This window comes from Ceratotherium simum, chromosome 18, assembly GCF_057802395.1.
Source record: "Ceratotherium simum simum isolate JZ-2026a chromosome 18, ASM5780239v1, whole genome shotgun sequence".
Taxonomy (NCBI): Eukaryota; Metazoa; Chordata; class Mammalia; order Perissodactyla; family Rhinocerotidae; genus Ceratotherium; species Ceratotherium simum.
The window spans coordinates 55810467-55830078 of record NC_141917.1 but is presented as its reverse complement, the minus strand read 5'-3'; the positions used below and the strand labels follow the sequence as shown (position 1 = coordinate 55830078).

Sequence of the window (19612 nt, the reverse complement as noted above, 5' to 3'; positions counted from 1 at the left end):
GAACCTGCTGTCCCTGCTCCACAGTGACATGAAGTCCGAGAGGAGAGCCCCCTCGCCTGACGTGATCGTGCTGTCTGACAGTGAGCAGCCCGCAAGCCCGCTAGTGAACGGGCTGATGAAGGAGGCCTTGAAGGAGACCAGCACCGAGGCCCTCATGGTGAGCCTTTTCCCCATGCTGGGTAACAACCTGCCCGATGGTACTCCCAAGTGGAGCTGGTGCCAGAGGAGTCTGTGCTCCCCGGCTGCCGGCCCTCCCTGCCAATCCTTGTTCTCTTGTCCTTGCAGAAAAGCAGTCCTGAAGAACGAGAAAGAATGATTAAGCAACTGAAAGAAGAGTTAAGACTAGAAGAAGCAAAACTCGTTTTATTGAAAAAGTTGCGGCAGAGTCAAATACAAAAGGAAACCACTGCCCAGAAGGTGTGGGCAAGTCTCTTCCCTCCTCAGGGGTCAGTGGGAGCCATTTAGAACCACAGTCGTTACCATGGCCCACCTCAGCGCCAGGAGCCAGAAAGGCTGGTTGTGAGGGCACAGGTTTCCTCAGGGGCATGAGGGCCAAGGTCTGAAATGGAAATTTGCAGAACTCAAGTTTAGCTGAAAGGATGTCAGAGTACATTTCAGTCTAGGATATTCCGGATCTGAGTATGTAAAACTCACTCCCTGTAGACTAAAAGCATCAAGGAAATGGAGAGCAGATGTCTCTGAAGCTGCTGGAATCACAGTTCTGGGTTAAGAGCTCTGTCCAGAGCCTGTTTCCAGAAAGGCCTCTTGCCTTGTGGATGGCCATGCTGGCTGTCGGGGGCTACTGCGATTTTGTGGACAGATTCCTGAATGCAGCAGGGGTGTGCCACAACACGGCCCAGGCCCCAGAGGCCCAGTCCTGGGGCTCCTGCTATCTCCCCTGGTGCCCAAGGCTCCTTGTGCTTGCTTACCACGTAAGGCAAAGTAAAGTTTCTTTTGTTGGGCTTTTTTGGTGCCCCATTCTGGGAAGGTTCCTGGTTGGTGATGAAGCTACCCTTCCCTTTACTCTAATCACTATCTCAGTAAACCAGAAAGTAAATGCATTTCGAGCAGTATGAGCCGTGAAAGAGTGTCTAGAACATGTGTCCTCTTAAGGAAGCCGGACAGGAGGACACTTACTGGTCTGACATGGGGGTTTGCTTGAGCTCCCACCCTTAGTCACCAAATAGACACAGCCTGGCATCTGTTAATCTCCTGATGGACAGAGCCTGCCTGTTACTCGTTTCCTTGTCAGTTCTTTAAGACGTGGTAAAGTGAACCAAGTCTGTCACTGTCTCTTCTCTAGTGGAATATGTGACTTTAAGAAGTGCCTGGACCCAGCATTTTCTCACCAAGTTTGGGATTGTCCTGTCTTGGCTGAGGTCCTTTGCCTCAGCCACCACTGCCAGCCTTCCTGTCCCCTGGATAGCAGAGCTGGTGCCTAAACCAAGAGTGATGCGAAGAGTCCCTGGGGGGTTGAGGGATGCTAGAAAATCTCTCTGCCCATTTCGAACGTGTCAGTGTCTGCCCCGGATGGACTTAGCAGGCTGGAAGCAGAACCTTTGAGAGCCTAATGCCTTTGGAAGAGGAAGAAAACCAGTCTTCCACCGTCAGCTTTATGTGTGGGGGGAGCGGGGCTGGCGGCCCTCTCATCTTCCGCGTGTCCTGCTCTCTTGTAGCCCGCAGGCTCCACTGGGAGTGTCGTGACCACCCCTCCCCCGCTAGTTCGGGGCGCCCAGAACATTCCTTCCGGCAAGCCATCGCTTCAGGTCAGTGTTCCCTCCGCATCAGGATCCTGAGCAGCCCCAATCAGTTCTTGTGAAAGGCTGCCTGTGCCTTCTGGTTAGACTGGAGTGAGGCCTTCCGGCTGCAGCCCAAAACATAAAGCATGTTTGTGTTTCCGAACCTCTAGGCCCAAAGTAGGCCACCGTTGACACCATAAACAAATCATGCTGATGTTGGGAGGGCCCCTAGCTAGACTGGAGAGAGGACTAAGATGCTAGGCAGACCCGGCTCCTTTAGTCCTGATTCTCCACAGGGCACTTGTGGGACCTGCAAGGGCCTCATCCCAGCACAGCTCACAGCCTCCTCTGTCCATGGAGTGAGACCAGCAGAGCTCCTGCTCTTAGCCACAGGACTGAGATCTGGACAAGGGCCCATCTCCCCTCAAACAGGCCTGAGTCTCCAGCTCAGACCAGCAGGCGGGCAGCTTTGGTGGGCCCCTGAGTCCTGAGTGAGCCCAGGTTTGCGCAGCTCATGTCAGAGTCTGTGTCCCTGGTTCTTCCATGTTTAGAATAAATAAGCGTTTTAGCTTTATTTTCTCTATCTACCCCCTCTTTTTTTAAACAAGTACAAGAACGGTGAACTCATTTTTTAAAAAAGCCATAAAAGATCTGGGGGTTGGTGTCCTTGACAGGCCTCTTCGACTCGAATGCCTGGCAGTGTCATCCCGCCGCCCCTGGTCCGTGGTGGACAGCAGGCGTCCTCAAAGCTGGGGCCACAGACGAGCTCACAGGTCGTCATGCCCCCACTTGTCAGGGGGGCCCAGGTGAGCAGAGTGTGCACTTAGGGGACAGGAGTGTGTCCGGCAACCCCAAACAACTGTCCACCTCACAAGAACGACCCTTCCTGGTCCTCCCAAGCTCCCGGGGTTGGGGTCTATGGGGCCACCCCTTCCCTGTGCCTTGCTCCATCGTCCCTCTCATCATCTTGTCCCCCACCCCACCCTACCCTGACAGCAAATCCACAACATCAGACAACATTCCAGCACGGGGCCACCGCCACTCCTCCTGGCCCCCAGGGCATCTGTGCCTAGTGTGCAAATTCAGGGACAGAGGATCATCCAGCAGGGCCTCATCCGCGTCGCCAACGTCCCCAGCACCAGTCTGCTTGTCAACATCCCACAGGTGAGGGCCCAGCATGGGGCGTGTGCTCTGTGACTGCCCCTGTAAGGGCTCCTGGTCCTGGGACACAGTCAGGTCTCCAGGGCAGTGCAGCATGACCTGCCTGCTCCCTCAGAGCCGGATGAGGCCTTGGATACTCCACAGGGTTTGGGTTTGAGTTCCTCTGGGCCTGTTGGGACATGAAAGCATGGGCAGGAGTCCTGTGTTCATATCTGCTATCTAGCAGAAGTAGATGGCTGCTGAGAGGGTGAGGGGTGCCGCCCTGAGCTGAGCTGTGGGGAGACTGAGGGATTGGGAGAGGCGGTGTGTGGGGCACAGCAGGTTTGTGGGGAGAGATGAGGCCAGCTGAGGTGTCCAACGGGCTTGGAGAGGGCTGGGGGGCACCGGAGCCCTCCCCGCCTTCCCCACTGCAGGCAAGAGAGCATGTATGGAGAACACGTCTGCAAATGTCCTCACAGCACCAGCACTTCTATTCTTAGCCACTTGTTTCTTCACCTCTGTACAGAGTCTCTGAGATGGGGAGGGTCTGTCCCCGCCCAGCAGAGCCGGGAAGATGGGTACCAGGGCTGGAAGCAAGAGTCTCATTGACAGATAAAATTACTGGGTCTGCAGAGGCTTTTGCTGACGGCGAGTTATCCTTCCTTCTTCCTTTGGCATGGTGCATCCTTGCCTTCCTCAGATAACAGCCTGGCCAGCAGGGCTCTGGGCAGTGTCCCTGCCTCCTCTAAAGTTGAATTCAAGTCTGCCACCCATATGAGGATGTTCTGAGCAGAGCAAAAGACTGACCTATGCAGGCAGTTTCATCCATAAATGTTGATCAAATTCCTACTGTGTGCCAGACCCTCTTCTCGGCTCAGTGTGCTGTAAAGATGGAAACGGGACAGGCAGTGGTGGAATGTGTGGCTTTGCTCCCAGCGGTGCCAGGGGTGCCCTTGAGGGGGACAAAGAGGAACTGGTTGGTGAGAGGAGGGCACCCAGGCCAAGGTTTTGTGATGGTATCCTCTGCATTGGGGAGTCTTGCTTGACTCTGGAGACCCTTTGTAGGGGTGGGTGTCCTTGTGATAGCAACCTGGGCTCCTTGAGCCCCGTGAAGTATTATGTGCAAGTTGTTAGGTGTGTGTGTTTTCATGGGAATGGTGTATGCTGCTTTCCTCCGATTTCCAGAAGGGTCCTCAACCCCACAAAGCTAAGGGCACTGGCATGGTCAGCTCTGAGGTTTGGGGAGAGCACTTGATAGTGTTACGGGGCGGGTAGACTGGAGCAAGGAGACAATGGGGAGTCAGCCACTAGGGTCCAGACAAAGATGATAAAGGAGTGCAGGAGCAGTAAAGATCGAGAGGAGTGAAGGGGCAGGGGTTGGTCCAGGAGCTCATCTCCCCTGTAACCCTGATGACAGTGACGACATGTGAGCTAAGACATTAGCATCTCCAGACAAGCACACGCAAAGATGCTCATGAGGGAAATGTCATTGACGCCACAGTGAACCACCATTGCACCCCTGTGAGGAAAGAGGCTGCCCAGACCTGTGTTGAGAGGAGGGTCAGGCCATAGTAATAGGACAGTGGCCATGCCTGGGAGCACTGACGTGGTCATGGTGACGACTTCATGAGTGTCCTCAGATGGCAAGACATAGCAAATTTCAGACGTTAAATGTGTGCGGTTTATTGAATATCAGCTAAACCTCAGCTAGTGTGTTTACAGGATTGGTCATCTCATAGGGCAGTGAGTTTAATGCAGCTCTGCCTGCTGCTCGCTGATGTCAGGCAGCTCGGAGCTACTCTCTTAAGGACTCATCAGTCAGTGCAGCTAACCGTGCCATCCTTGGCTGTGGTGCAGCGGTGGGGCCTATCCTCACACTGACCAGATTGTTGTCTCCTGAAAGCCCTCCCCAGCATCGCTGAAAGGGACGACAGCCACTTCTGCTCAGGCCAACTCCACCCCCACCAGCGTGGCCTCTGTCGTCACCTCTGCTGATTCTCCAGCCAGCCGGCAGGCGGCCGCCAAGCTTGCGCTGCGCAAACAACTGGAGAAGACACTGCTCGAAATCCCCCCTCCCAAGCCCCCGGCCCCAGAGATGAACTTCCTGCCGAGCGCTGCCAACAACGAATTCATCTATCTGGTTGGCCTAGAGGAGGTGGTGCAAAACCTGCTGGAGACACAAGGTGAGCAAGCCATGGACCTGTTTTCATCTCTTACCACTGAAGTTTGTTACATAGGTTTTTTTCAATGCACAGCACATGTTGGTGCACCTACAGTGTACCCAGAGCTGCCTTGCAGGGAGCATCTTATGGACAACATCACATCATCAGTATTTATTTGCTATGAGGTTTGGATAAGTCCTCAAACACATCACCGGCACCTTCCTTCTCTTGTTGGGGACTTCTCTAAGAGCTGGGCCCTGTTGAGGCCCAGAGCCCCATGTGCATGGTCCAAGGTGACAAGCATCAATGGCCCTGTGACATTGGTGTGCCATGAGGGTGGGTGGGGCTGCAGTGAGGAGGAAAGTGTGTGGGAGGCTGACAGGCTTTGCTTCCAGATAGGGCTCTTGGGCAAGAACTTTCCAGAGCCTTGAGTGCCATGAGCCCCCAAGGTGGGAGAAAGACACTCATGTCTAGGCCAGACTCATCTTATCACCCTCCTTGGGAGCAGTTTGGAAAGCACACCTGTGTACTAGGAGGTTTTAGGAATAAAAGGGCATATACAGGGTAGTGAGCAAAAACAACATTGGAAACGTAGGTGAGAAGCCAGGTTGGCCCTTAGGGGCCTTCCACCAGACTCTGATCTGAGGACGCTTCTGCCCTGAGATTGAGCCTCGTGGTGACATTAATTGGGCAGCCAGCCTGAATTGTCTCCCCATGTCATCTCATCAGATGCTCAAAGTTGAGGAGGGAGGAGGCCAAGCCATAAGCAGTCCAGGGCAGGGGAGGGCCTGGTGGGTTCCACCTGTCAGGCTGCCTTGAAGGACCACCAGGCCCCAGAGCCAGGCCCAGCGGGGAGGGGTATGGGCTCTGACACAGCCTGGATGTACCTGGATCCTTTTGGTGTCTCCTTGATGGTGAAGTGAAGTTGGCAAAAAAGCTGCTGCAAGGCCAGTGTAGGAAGGAGGGGTGGGGAGGCCTGAGTCAGGAAGAAATTCTCACTCATCCTGCACTTGCCTGCGCCAGGCTCCTTCTCTCCCAGACCAGCATGTCTCTGCTGGTTCTCTCATCAGGGGTCAGTGTCCCTCTCCTGTTGCCCCAAATAGGACCTAATTGTGGGAGGAGGCTCTGAACCTTGCTTGAGGCATCTCCTGACACTCCCTAGAGCCCCAGGCTGGACGCTGAGTGCAGCCTCACACCCATGTCTCAACTCTGACACTGATCACGCAGGCCGCAGCTGCCTGGGAAGCAGGTACCAAATCCTCTGGGGTTGGACATGTGGAAGAAGATGTGCTCTTCTTACCAGAGCATGTTAGCTACAGGCAGGGGCCCAGAGCTGGTGACCTGAGGTAGACCCTGGGCTGCAGGCAGCTTGGACAAGTGACCTCTCATCTGCTTTGTGGGGTGATAGGTCCACCCAGAGTTGGTTCCTGCACAGCCCCTCAGTGCTCAGGGTCAGCTCAGGCAGGCCCAGGGCTGCGGGGGAGGGGGAGAAGGCCAAGAGTCTCTCAGCACCATGGTCTGTAATGCTCAAGAGGCAGTTAAACAACCCTGAGTGCTGGACACAGAAAAGATAGGAACAAAATGCAAAAAACACCCCGTCCTGCACATTGAATGGCGAAAATATGTACATTGAAGAAAAAAAAAGAGTATTGACGCTACACCTCAGTAGGCGCTTTATATTGCGTCGCTGGTCACCCTTCCTGTGGCTGACTGAGGAGATGCCATGTTCTCATCTCCCAGGCAAGGGGGTTGAGGCCCCAGAGTGGCCATGTCCCCTCAGCCAGGCAGCAGCTATGAGTCCTGACCCTGCCACTGACTGGCCATGTGACTCTATAGGTCACTTCATCACCCTGGCCTCCGTTTCCTTGGGACGATGTGGTTGGAGATTCTGCCTCAGGAGGTTGTTGTGTGAAACAAATACCTTGATCTACAAGGCGTGGATCACAGTGCTTGTCAATATGAACGCTCACTCACTGATCAGCCCTTAGTTAACTCGCCCACTAGCCAGGGTGCCCATTCCAGCAAGGTGGTGGCCTGGAGTGGTCACCATCTCCTCTCCACTGGTGATGAGGTGTGGGAGGGTTAGAAACAGCTGCCTGTGAGATCTAATGTTGTGCTGCAGGTGGGAAAGGTGATCAGGAGAAGCCAATCTGACTCCACTAATATCTTTGCGAGTTAATACCCAGGACGCCTAACCTGCGTTTTCCAAAGCGCTTCAACTTTGCTTCTACCCACAAACCTTCCCTGAGGCTGGCCTAGTGTCTGCACACAGTCAGCACTCAATATGTGTTTGCTAAACTAAACAAACAGATAACGTCAACTGGGGCTTTTGTTTATTGATGTCGCCTGAGCCACTTAGCCCAGGGCGCTGCTCCTGCTCTCTCCCGCATTCTCATCCTGCCCAGGGATGGTAGGGGTTCTGACTCTGGCATCCTGTTCCTTCCATGTGAGCCCACCCATCTCTCCCTGCAGCAGGCAGGATGTCAGCTGCTGTTGTGCTGTCCCGAGAGCCCTACATGTGTGCCCAGTGCAAGACGGACTTCACGTGCCGCTGGCGGGAGGAGAAGGGTGGCGCCATAATGTGTGAGAACTGCATGGCGTCCAACCAGAAGAAGGCGCTCAAGGTGGAGCACACAAGCCGGCTGAAGGCCGCCTTTGTGAAGGCGCTGCAGCAGGAGCAGGAGATCGAGCAGCGCCTCCTGCAGCAGGGCACTGCCCCCGCGCAGGCCAAGGCTGAGCCTGCTGCTGCCCCGCACCCTACGCTGAAGCAGGTGAGAGTCCTTGTCCGAGGGCCGGAGCTGTGGCCCTGCAGCCTGAGAACGTGGGCTGGGCGGCCTCGCCTTCCAGGAGAGGGGCCGCATTCCCTTGGCAGGGAGTTGTCACTAGCAGTCAAGATGTTCTGACGTTCTGCCCCACATTCATCGATCATCTGCCTGGTTGTTAACTGTGCGTCTAGATTGCATTTAATGGTGGCGTTTGGTGGTAAAAATACTAATTTGCAGTTTTTTTAGATTTTGTAGCTTTCACTCGCAGTGTGCCGGCTGACAAGTACTTCTTGTCTTAAAGGACTTTTCTGAAAGCCACATTGAGATACAAAAGGGGCATTTGGAAGAAATGTTCTAGCTAAATTAAGGAGAGAAGCAAGTTTGAAATTAAGTTTTTTTGGCTGCTTTTTTTTAATGCTTTACTTTCCCACCCCCTGTAGACCCAAAACTCCCCATTGGCAATTTTTTGTATCCTTGGAAGTCATTTGTAATTCACTAATAAATATATCTTCTCAAGATCCCCACATAGTGGGTGTCTGTGCTGCCCTCGGGAAACAGCCTGTCCTGTGGGGACTGGGCCTCGCGTGGCCACAGCTGCTGCTCTTTGGTCACTTTAGGTCACCCTAGGCCAGCTTGGGACAGTGCTGACCTCAATTTCAACCCCCATTTGTGTAGGTCATAAAACCCCGGCGTAAGTTGGCGTTCCGCTCAGGAGAGGCCCGCGACTGGAGTAACGGGGCTGTGCTACAGGTCAGAACTGCGGTGCCGGGAGCCCCCTGCACCGCGCCACCAACCAGCCCTCACGTCCCAGACCGTGACCACGTCAGTCGCCGACTGTCATGCTGCCTGCGTCTGTCTGTCTGTCTCCTTCCCTTCCCCTCTCCCCTCGGTGTAACTTACCTGGTCTCCTGATTTTGGACTTTAGGGACCCTGTGTGGGTGGGAAGAGGTCGGCCAGAGCAAGGAGAGGCTGCGCTGAGCGTCTTGCTCTTTGCCACCTGCTTCCCCACGTGAGCCGCTGCACCCTTTCTCCACTCTAGGCCTCCAGCCAGCTGTCACGGGGCTCGGCCACCACACCTCGAGGTGTCCTGCACACATTCAGCCAGTCGCCCAAACTGCAGAACACAGCCTCGGCCACAGCCCTTGTTAGCAGGACGGGCAGACATTCCGAGAGAGCTGTGAGTGCTGGCAAGGGCAACACCACCTCCAACTGGAAGAAGGCACCTCTGAGTACAGGTGGGCAGCCCCCATGGGGCTCAAAGTAGAGACCTTGCCATGGTCAGATCCACACCTTCCTTGTTTTTAACAAAGACGTGCACATGCACAGGGTGAACGGAAGCGGCACCAAGGGCCTTGAACCCCCAGGCCTGCTTTCTGAGAGCAACTCCTCCAACTCTTCAGCTCATTCTCTTCTGTTCACTAACTAGGACACCCTGAACAAGTGGTAGCCCTGGGTAGATATTAATCGCCCTCAATATCTGCACGCTCTGTACCAAATTCTCAGCCCTTGACCCGAAACATGGGGCAGATCCAGTTCAGGCAGTATCTCCCCCCACATCCAGTGGACTTCTGTCAGCACAGATGCTCATCTTGCCAACTCATGCTCCCCTTGCCCTTTCCTGCTGTTGGGAATACCTGTTTTTGCTGTTACGTTGTACCTTTCTTGGTGCACTAATATCATTTATTGCTCACCCAGACAGTGTCCTTCATTCCCTGCTCTGTGAGACACTCTCTTCCTCCCCTCTGGATTGGACAGGTCAGCTGGTGCAAAGTACAAAAGAGATCAAGAATGCAAGGAGAAGGACGGGGACCCTGGGACAGGGGCGGGGATCAAAAATGGGAAAGTGGAAAAGGTAGGCACAAAGGGGCTGAGAGAAAGAGACAGCCGAGTGTTCTCATCGTGAGAGTGAGTGTCCGCCCGTGGTCGCTGCATCCCTGTAGGAAGAAGAGGCACCGTCATAAAATGTCTCCTTTGTCAGAACTGGGAAAGGCTAGACTGTCCGTGCAAACAAAACACGGGAGCCCACTGTGCATGCAGCTGACCACGAGTTAGAAACATGCCCAGGTATCAGAGTCTGCCCCAGGAGAGTGAGCTCAGGAGAGGAGGGAGGACTTGCACTCAACTGCAGAAGAATCCACACAGCCTGGAGAGCAGAGGGCATTTGTAATCCTAAACCAGGCAGAGATACTTTTGCTCAGCGTGTTAAGATAACAGTAAAGAATGCACAGGCTCGTTGGAAATTCCTTTTATGGGAAACTTGCAAGTATATGAAATCAGTGGGAAAAGTCAAATACAAGTGTGCATGGTATGTATGCAGTGATACCACCAATGTGAAAACTGTGTGTGTGTGTATAAAGGTAATGTTTGAAAGGGAATGTGAAGGAATAAATAGTTGCTGTGTTCAACGGTAGGATTAGAGGTAAAAAGAGTCACAGTTTAAAAGCAGCATTTTCCAGAAGAGTTCTGCCAGTGCTCCTGGTCACCCTGAGTTTCTGGGTGGTGGTTTGAGGGAAACAGCAGGTTTCTGGAGTGCCAGCCTTGAACACACAGGGAGGGTTCCCTAGTGCATTTGACCTCGGAACACTTGTTCCACAGAATGTATTAACCTCCACCAAAAATAGTCTCAAGGTAACACAGTGACTCTGGGGTGCCCTGCTGCAGCTGGGTGTCTGGGCACACCTTATCACAAGGCCAGCCAAAAATCTGTGTGTGCTGGTATGTGTGGCGGTCATTTCTTTATTATCCAATTATAAAAGTGACACTTGTTCATTGTGAAAGTTTGGAGAATACAAAGAGAGAAGATAGCTGCGAGGAGAAGATAATGGTACTTTCCACCCCAGGAGAACCAATGCTGTGCTCAGGGGCTTCTCCCCAGTCTGCCTCTTCACTTGAGGGTCCTGTGTGTAAACGTGTGTCCTACAGAGGGATCATGCTGTGTTCGCCATTCCATGTCCCTCTTAACATTTTCATGAGAGAACTTTGCTGTATCATTAAAAACTCTTTTGAGGACAGGGCCATTTTTCATGGCTGCATAATGTTCTGTCATACTGGATTGCCCAGTTGCACAATTAGTCATTTGTGGTTTTTCACTGTTCTTAACAGCACTGTGGTAAACAACTCAGTTTAGATGTAGCTCTTGGGTAGCTGACAGAATGTGATTATTGGGGTTACCGCAGCAGAGGCTGGGAATGTTGGGAAGGCAGTTGGGTTATTTCTTATATTCTCTTCAGCTCCAAGGCCTAGGATTTGTGCCACCTGTGCTTGGTTGGCCCAGCTGAGGCTGGATTCCTCCTGGGAGCCTCCTTCGACAGGGGCCGTCTCGGCCTGTCCCTCTATTCTTTTGCAGGCGGGGCCCTTGCGTTTGTCAGCCCAAGCTTGGCAGTGCACAAGACCTCCTCGGCCGTGGACCGCCAGCGAGAGTACCTCCTGGACATGATCCCACCACGCTCCATCCCCCAGTCGGCCACATGGAAATAGTGCGAGCCGGGCCCAGTGGAGAACAGGCTCCCTTCTCCCTCCCACCTGGCCCTGCCACCCTCCGCTTGGGAAGACACCATGCTCCCCGAGAGAGCGAGCCAGTACCAGCTGTGCTGCAGAAGGGAGACCTCCGTTCATTGGCTGCAAAGTCTCGTCGCAGCTGGGGGGGCACTTCACAGGTGGATGAGGATTATCACTGGGGGACCTTCCCTATGGGCTTTCTTCCTTTCTTTGCCTTTAGTTTGCCCAACACCAGCAGAAAAGCAGACCTCAGGGGCTGGTTCTGCTCCCAGCCCTCCCCTTCGGCCCCCAGCAGGGCACATGGATGGCTCACCCTGGACACTGTGACATGCTTGGGCGAGACCAGCGCCCAGGGCTTCTGAAGTCAAGTGGAGCGTTCTGTTTTGTTTTTGCTTTTCCCTATCTTACCCTCCCAGTCTTTGGCTGCCTTCCTTCGTGGCAATCTCTAGGTTGACATTTTTTTTTTTTAATCACCTCATGATGATGGAGTTTAAAGTAAACCTTGCATACCCAAGGGTCCCTGCCGAGCACAGCCCCCACGCCCGGAGAGTGGGCCGCTGACCATCCAACCCTTGCTCCATCAGAAGGCCTCTGTTGCTGCTCATCCCAGAGACCCCTGACCTCCCACACTTCGCAGAAGAACAAACTGCAACCCAGACCCAGCCTGGGAGCCCAGGAGCCCCGTGTCGCTGAACAAGGAGGCAGGAGAGAATCAGCAGCGACATCCAGAGCCTGAGTGTGAAGTTGGAGGGGCAGGCTGTTGTTTTTGTTGTTGTTGTTGTGGTTTATTTTATTAAATGTTTTCCTTTTCTTTTCCTACTTATTTTGATGGACAACATCCTAAGCTGCCCTGGCCTGTGCTCCTGTCAGGTGTGTTTGGGTGGGGAAGTGCCCCTGCCCGCCCCCAAACTTCAAGGTATCCATTTGGGTCTAGTTTAGAACCTTCCCTTAAAGCAGGGCCATGCTGCCAGGGTTCGCCTTCAGACTTTCTTTTACCCTCTTTAGAGTCTACATAAATGTCTTACAAAGGATCAGGTCTGTTCTCAGTTGTGTTTTGTTTTGGTTTCTCCCACTCCTTTAAAAATCGATTCCATGAGGAAAGGCGGAAACTGTTGTGTGTGCGCTGTGCACAGGCTGGCTCCATGCAGGTGCAAGGGCATCCCGTGTGTGTGCATATGCGTGTGGAGACAGAGTACACTGCTCCCCACTTCAGCCCCAGCCCTGGTTTTCCTATCCATGCAGTTAGGGACTTAATTTAAAATCCTTATTTTGTAGGGCCACCTTCTTCAAACACACTGCTACAACATTCTAATAAAGGCTCATTTAACCCCTTCTCTCATGGTGTGTGAATATCAGTGTTTAGGAAACCTTTTTGACACGCAGTAGAAAACCTAGTTTTGCAAAATGCTCTAATTTTTTGTTGTGTAAAACCCCAAATTTCTCATAGATTTTTGTTTTGGGTGCATAACTTAGATGGGCTGAAGGAGGGGAGGGCGGGGAAGGGTTGCTTCCATTCCAAGATCCAGGGATTTGGGGGAAAGGAGAGAAATTGACATTCAGGATGGGGAGGGGGAAAGGGTGTGTTTTTACACCAAAAAATCAGAAGTATGCAAACATTTCTACTCCTCGCATTTTTTTGTGTGCCTGGCAAATAAATACCTGTCTTATACTACCCTGAGCTGTTAGCCCTCTCTGTTCAGTGACACAGGCCAGATTTTCCAAATCCCCCAAGAAGGAGCATCCAGGCCGGCCTTTTCTCCCGGCAAACAGACCTCAGTTCTGTGCAGTAACTCGGGATCAGGCATCTGGGCCAAGGTCACCTCTGCACTGGAGGAGTGTGCCACGGCTGGGGTTGACTGGGTCTGTGACTCCAGCGCCCTGAGCTGAGCCGCATCAGAACCTCGCTCGTCACTGCTCAGGAACCACCTCTCCCCACCTTGCCTGGCTGGACTTCTCCTCTGGGCCAGGTTTGAATTCAGTACAAACCTGACTGCCACAGGTAGAGGATGAGATGGCCAGGCCCTGCCTCCTCCAGCCCAGCATCCCTGGGAACCGTCCCATCAGGGGTGATTTACTGTGATGTAAACAGCTTTTGGGGGGGGGGGGACAAGAACATGAGATGCCTTAATCTTTAGTTCATTTCTACTGTCTCAAAACTACTATCCTCTTTTTTTTCCTTTAGTTTCCCGCTTTGTACTGCAGCTTCTGTGATAAGCCCTAAATGGGTGGTTGTGTGATGAAATTTATGATGTTACAGGAAAAGACATTATTAAATACCTCTCTGGGTGTGGAGTTTCATCATACTAGGAAAGGATATTAATGTTAAGGGTGTTCTCCCAGCAGCAAAGCTCACCCCTCAAAATTGACCAAGGTGCTGGGGTCCTGGTCTCCCCCTGGGAGCCTCGGGGCTGAGAGGACCTGGTTCCCAGGAGCAATGAGAATGTGGCAGCGATCAGTTCCAAATGACGTAGATTGTAATGGTCCCGAGTTATCTGTGACATGAACCCTTGATGGCAACTGGAAACTTCAAAATGTCAGCTGCTCTGTGGACTGGGGTGGGGGGGTTCACAGAGCTCATCCTTCCCCATTTTGATGACTGTGTGTGTGGACCCACGGGGACACGTTTGCATGCTCACACAGATATGTGTCTACCTGGAGCCGCCCATGACTCTGGCTGTCTGACCATGTTATGGGGACTTTGGTCCCCAGTGTCCCATCTATGACGTCTGAACCCACACCTTTAACAAGGTCGATAGTGGCCCTTCTCCCGGGGTGGCCTGTGGTCCTGTCTGTACCCCAAGACCTTTGTGAAGCAAAAGTTCGCCCCAGTGCAGAGAGAATGAAAGAGGCCACTGAGTACAGTCCTGCTGTTTCTCGTGGCTCCTGTGTTCCACACCTCACTCCTGTAGACAGACACAGGGAGTAGTTTTCTATATAAATAATATATTCTCATCACAGGGGTGTAAATAATGGAAAAGACGGTCCTTGCTGCTCCACCATAGGGTTTTTCTTTGATGCTGAATTATGCTGCACGTGACATTTGCCTAAAGAACTTGGACTGAGGTTTTTATAAAAGGACAGCTAAAGTTTTATAATCTTTAACAAAGTGTAATAGACAGTTACACTAGTGCAGGGTATTTGGGAGGTGGTTTGTTGGGGGGGGTGTCACTTGTATTTATTGTGACTCTAATTCTTTGATAATAAATGTAAAAAAAAAAAAAAAAAAACGGCCACCAAACCGGAATAAAAGTTCCAATAACAAAGAGGCTGGAATCAATGGCTATACATTGTGTCATGAGGAAGTTTTAGAATCTGAAAGACAATAAAGAGATGGAAGATGTATTGGCTGTATTTTTCTTTCGTCCCCTTGGCCCTGGTTTCTCTGCATTATTTCATCCCAGCTTTGGGGCAGCTTGGAGACTTGGGAAGGTGCAGCAGGCTGACTTTTGTTAACCGGGAGCAAAGGATGAGACACCTGCTTCTTGGACTTCTTTCAGATTTCACTTCCCACAGGGATTGAGTCCTCTCCAACTGGGCAACTGTGGCCTCACTTCCGGGCCTCTGTCTCCTCCAGAACCTGCGGCTTTGTGCCTGCTTACCCACGGAGCTGGAGAAGTGGGGTGAGAATCTTGTGGGTTTTGCCTGTCGGGCTGGCTCCTAGCCCCTGTCAGTCTCCACCCCAGAGTGGCCGGTTTTTCTGGAGTGCTTTTCAGGCTTGGCACCGCATTGGGTGTGTTTGCTGCAGGATGTGATGTTATGGATGTGGATTCTAAACACAGATGGAGCCAGGAGCCATCAGCCATTAGCTGACTCTGAAATGAACAGTTCTTGGTGAAAATTTGTTTCCAGAGGTTGACACACTGTTTCAAGTTTCATTCACAAAGGGAGACGTAATCATTTTAGTGAAGTCCAATGTGCACAAAATATGACCCTATTTTCCTAGGCACTTTTATTTTTTTTGCTGTTTCCTGTTTTGGGGGCATTCCTGCCTCCAGTCTGGGGGCTGACGGCCTTCCCCAATGCCACGGTCAGCTTGGTCTCACCTGGGCAAGGCACAGAGCTGGTAGAATACATGACAAATTAAACCCAAGCCTGTCCTGCTCCACCCATGACATACCCTAACTGGTGCCCCACACCCCACCACTGGCCTTGAGAAGTGCAATTATGGGGTGCTTTCTCAAGGGCTCCACACAAGCCCTCGAGTGAGTCTTCCCTGGATCAGGCACAGGCTCCTCAATGGACCAGGGGTGAGTCTCGAGCAACTTCTCTAGCTACAAATAGGACACTCGCCCTGGTCCTTGAGACCTTGTGCTCTCTGAACTGAGGCATGGGTCTGTGGTCACAGGGCAGGAGGAGACCTGGGCCTCATTGCTCACACAGATTCATCGGTGGACAGAAAAAGGCATGTGCCACACCGCAGGTGTTGGGATTGCACCTTGTGACAAGGGCAAGGAGGGAAAGAAGAGGATGTCAGAGAGGAGGTGACCTTTTAGGCCAAGTCTTGAATGAAGAGAAAAGTGTGGTGCAGGGAGTGGGAACAGCCAATACAAAGGCTCAGAAGTGAGAATAAGTGTGGCAGGTCGAGGACAAGGAGGACAGTGTGGCTGGAGGGTGGGGGAAAGGGGCAAGGATGTGGGTTTTATTCCCAGTGCAGTGGGAAACTTGAGAAAGCTGGGGGCCCAGCCCTCCAGTGAGCCATGCCTCTTCCCAACAACCCCTGTGATAGGTTCCTGCCCCCATTTTCCAGGTGGGGAGCCTGAGGCATGGCCTAGTTCAGGAGAGGCACCCTTCTTGCGTAAACCAGAGGGGTTGGGTTTTCTGTCTCAGCTTTGATGTAAACCAGCCAAGATTGGAGGCAAGGCACTTCCCCTCTCTTAGCCTCTATTTTCTCATCTGCAAATGGGGGGTGTGGGTGCACAGCCTGTTAGAAGGAATTGAGGGGACAGCTGGCACTTAATCCCCAGGGCACCTGAAAGTCATGGAGGGTGAGTGAGCAGGTGTGGGATATGGGATATGGGGACCCACAGCTGAGCAGCTCCCTCAGGGACAGTGTGGGGCTCAAATGGAGGCAGACAGAATTAGGACTTAGGGAGACGTTTCCCATGCACCCCAAATGACAAACAGCCACTGTCACTAAACCCAGGAACCTCAATGTAGGCAAAATAACCCCCAATCTCGCCCAGGCCCGTGGGGTCCCCTCTCCAGGACATACATCTTTACCTCTCCACCTCTCCCTCCCTCTCTATTTCAGCCACAGGAGCTCCATTCAGTCTTGGGAACACTTTCCTTCTGCTGCTTCCAGTGTCTGATTCTTTTTTTTTTTTTTTTAAGATTTTATTTATTCATTTTTTTCCCCCCAAAGCCCCAGTAGATAGTTGTATGTCATAGGTTCACATCCTTCTAGTTGCTGTACGTGGGACTCGGCCTCGCGTTGGACGGAGAAGTGGTGCCTTGGGGCGCGCCCGGGATCTGAACCCTGGCCGCCAGCATCAGAGCGCACGCACTTAACCACTAAGCCACGGAGCCGGCCCCAGTGTCTGATTCTTGCAGGGCTCAGCTCAAACATCCCTGCTTCAGTCCCTCCTTGGTTACCCCCGACCCGGCATTTAGCACAACTTACAATTATTTTATTTCTACACCATTTTATTTTCCTTCACTTTTCACTTGCCTCCTCGCTAAGCACAGGGATGAATCCAAGCCTCTTTGCTGAGTCCCAGAGCCTGGCATACACCAGGCACTCGATAAATGCACGAATGAACAGAGGACTGAATGAACCAGCTTGCCCAGCCAACCCATGCCCTACCCTCGACTCTCCCCCTCTGACCCCACCAAAGAGAACTTCCACACCTCCCCACCCTACTTCAGCCATATCTGGGTTCAAACCCTAGCTGTGTTCTTGGGCAAGTGACATCTTGCCCAAGATATCTCAATTCCCTCATCTGTAAACGCTCAGTTTATGTCGAGAAAGATGGCCCCCACGCCCCGGCCGTTCCATTTTTAAACACAGGAAGGGTGCTGTGGTCCTTGCTCCCCAGCCCAGCATCTCCATTGCCAGCACCATCATGAGCCTGGGGACGACCCCAAATCCCCTTCGAGTCTGCCCATGCTGGGGAGCCCAAAAGGTCCGGTTTGAATCTTCTCAACTCCCTTCTGAGACCTAGAGCAGGAACCTCAACAAGCCTTTCTCTAAAATGGGGCGCCTGCCTTCCTCGGCGGAAGCGACCTTCCCTCCCCTCTGCTCCCTAAAAGGGAGCCATCGCTAGAGCCAGGTGCGAGAAAGAGCGAGTTTATTGCAAGTTCTAAGGGGGCGTCCGGGGCGTGCCGTCCCCCACCGACTTGCATGGCTGGCTGGGGAAGCCATCGCCCGCCGCGCAGCCATCACTCATTCCGCGCAGGTGCAACGCTTCCATCTCCTCTCGCGCCGCCCCCTCTTGGGGCCTTTTCACGCGGAATCGAGGAAGCGTATGCGCCCTCCTACTCTCGGAACCGTGGAGGAGGAGCTAGATTCCAGACAGAGGCGACTGCGGGCCCCCGCCGTCGAGGGACAGGGGGAGGGGGAAGGGGGCGTGCGCGGTGGCGCGCCGCGGCTTCGCAGTACTCCTGAAGCTCGCCTGTCGCTCGTGCGCTGCGCTTGCGCAGTGCTCGGGGCCGCGGGAATGGCGGGAACCCCGGCTTCTAGCTGGAGTCCGCCGAGCGCAGCCAGCCGTTGCGCGCTACCTGACCCGCTGAGGGCCTGGCCGACGGGCTGAACTGCAGCAACTCGGCGATCAGGGCCTTGCAGCGCTCGGACAGCTCGAGGCCGTCGGGGTAGAGGACGCCGCGCTTCTGTCGCCGGGGCAGGCCCGCGATGTCCGAGTCGTCGAAGGGCATGCACCCGGTGACCATGACGTAGAGCACGACGCCCAGACTCCATACGTCGTACTTCTTGGGGTCGTAGGGGATGCCCAGGAGTACCTCAGGCGACGCGTAGGCGGCAGAGCCGCAGTAGGTGGTGCTTAGGTCGGGGTAGCCGTGTGCCTGGCGCCCAAAGCCAAAGTCGGTGAGCTTGACGCGGCGTTCGTCCGGGCTCAGCAGCACGTTTTCGCACTTGAGGTCGCGGTGCACCAGGTGGTTGTCGTGCAGGTAGCGCACGGCGCCGGCGATCTGTGCAAAGAGGTCGCGCGCCTGCCCCCCGGGGATGCGCCCGTTGCGCTGCACAGCCTGCAGCAGGTCGGTGGCGGCTGCCTCCATCACGATGTACAGCTTCCCGTTGCACACCTCGATGAACTCAAAGACGTGCACGATGTGCGGGTGCCGCACACCGCGAAGTATGGACAGCTCTCGCGGCAGGAACTTGTTGACGAAGTCGGGCGGCGCTCGGCGCCGGTCCACCACCTTGATGGCCACCGTGCCCTTGTACTTCTTGGACGTGGCCACCTTCACCTTGGAGTAACTGCCCTCGCCTATCGTGCGGCCCAGCTTATAGCCGAGTTCGCTCAGAAGTTTGTCGCCCGACATGGTGGCGCCTGGGGTGCGCGGGGAGCAGGAGGCGGCTGCTGTCGGGGGGCGGCCGGACTCCGATCTTGGGCCTAACCCATGGCGATTGGCACCTGCACACCCGCACCCCCATGTGCCCACTCCCGGGCCTCCGCCGCTGTGGTGCCTTTTATTGCCCAGGTAACAATTTCTGCCTTGTGAAGTGACCACGGGCGTCACCTTGCCTCGGGGTGGGGGCCGCCTGGACCCCGCCCCGCGGGGTCCCCCAAGGCCCTCGGGCTTTGTGACTCATCATCTGTCTGAATGGCCCAGTTCCCGATGAGAGGCTACTAGCAAGGGATCCCGAACACCACTGAGTAGCGGAATCCGTGTCTAGCATTGGGGCAGCTCCTCGTGAGTTCGAATCTGAGCAGCAACTGCCCCCCAATTTCGTGTACCCAGCCCTAACCATGTGGAGCCCTGGGCTGCCGCAGAGCCCTCCGGGGGAGAGAAAACGGGAAAGGGGGCTTAACTCGGTGACCTGGCTCCCTCAGGAGCTTGGAGTTTATGACCGGCCAGCACATCACCCCAGAGGGAAGGTGAACGTGACGTCCTTTAGTGCAAGGACCGGGGCGACCGGACGGGCTCCAGGCGTCGACACCGACTGAGCCACGCCCCACTTGGGAAAAGAAGAAATGAGGACTCCTCAGCCGCAGCCGGGCCGCGCAGTCGACCCCAGGCCTCGCTGCTGGGGCTTTCCCACGCTGTGCAGTCGCTGCACCGGCGCCCTAGGTTTTCCAGCCGTGCCCTAGACCTGCGGGGCCGCTTCCGCCACACTCAGCATGGCCGCGGC

General features: G+C 54.1%; 2 protein-coding genes across 8 annotated transcripts in view; one reads left to right on the top strand and one right to left on the bottom strand.

The window, feature by feature from the left end:
* Window positions 1–14646, top strand: part of GATAD2A (GATA zinc finger domain containing 2A) — a 97520-nt gene extending 82874 nt beyond the window's left edge. For 6 of the 7 annotated variants that reach the window (XM_087443427.1, XM_087443422.1, XM_087443428.1 and 3 more), the window contains 10 exons: window positions 25–157; window positions 286–417; window positions 1677–1766; window positions 2414–2545; window positions 2736–2903; window positions 4783–5062; window positions 7514–7812; window positions 8482–8556; window positions 8846–9041; window positions 11153–14646. In XM_087443427.1, coding sequence (XP_087299553.1) covers window positions 25–157; window positions 286–417; window positions 1677–1766; window positions 2414–2545; window positions 2736–2903; window positions 4783–5062; window positions 7514–7812; window positions 8482–8556; window positions 8846–9041; window positions 11153–11283 — 1636 coding nt within the window. In that variant the 3' untranslated portion in view covers window positions 11284–14646. The remainder of the gene's footprint in view (window positions 1–24; window positions 158–285; window positions 418–1676; window positions 1767–2413; window positions 2546–2735; window positions 2904–4782; window positions 5063–7513; window positions 7813–8481; window positions 8557–8845; window positions 9042–11152) is intronic. The other variant, XM_087443425.1, reaches the window with a different exon arrangement.
* Window positions 14647–16893: 2247 nt separating this feature from the next.
* On the bottom strand, window positions 16894–19463 carry TSSK6 (testis specific serine kinase 6). The gene has a single exon (XM_004422914.3). It carries the CDS (start codon window positions 18799–18801, stop codon window positions 17980–17982), a length of 822 nt encoding a protein of 273 aa, XP_004422971.1. The 5' UTR covers window positions 18802–19463; the 3' UTR covers window positions 16894–17979.
* Window positions 19464–19612: the final 149 nt, after the last annotated feature.

Coding starts and splice junctions, on each gene's coding strand:
- TSSK6 (XM_004422914.3), bottom strand. CDS start 18,801: ATGTCGGGCGACAAACTTCTGAGCGAACTCGGCTATAAGCTGGGCCGC.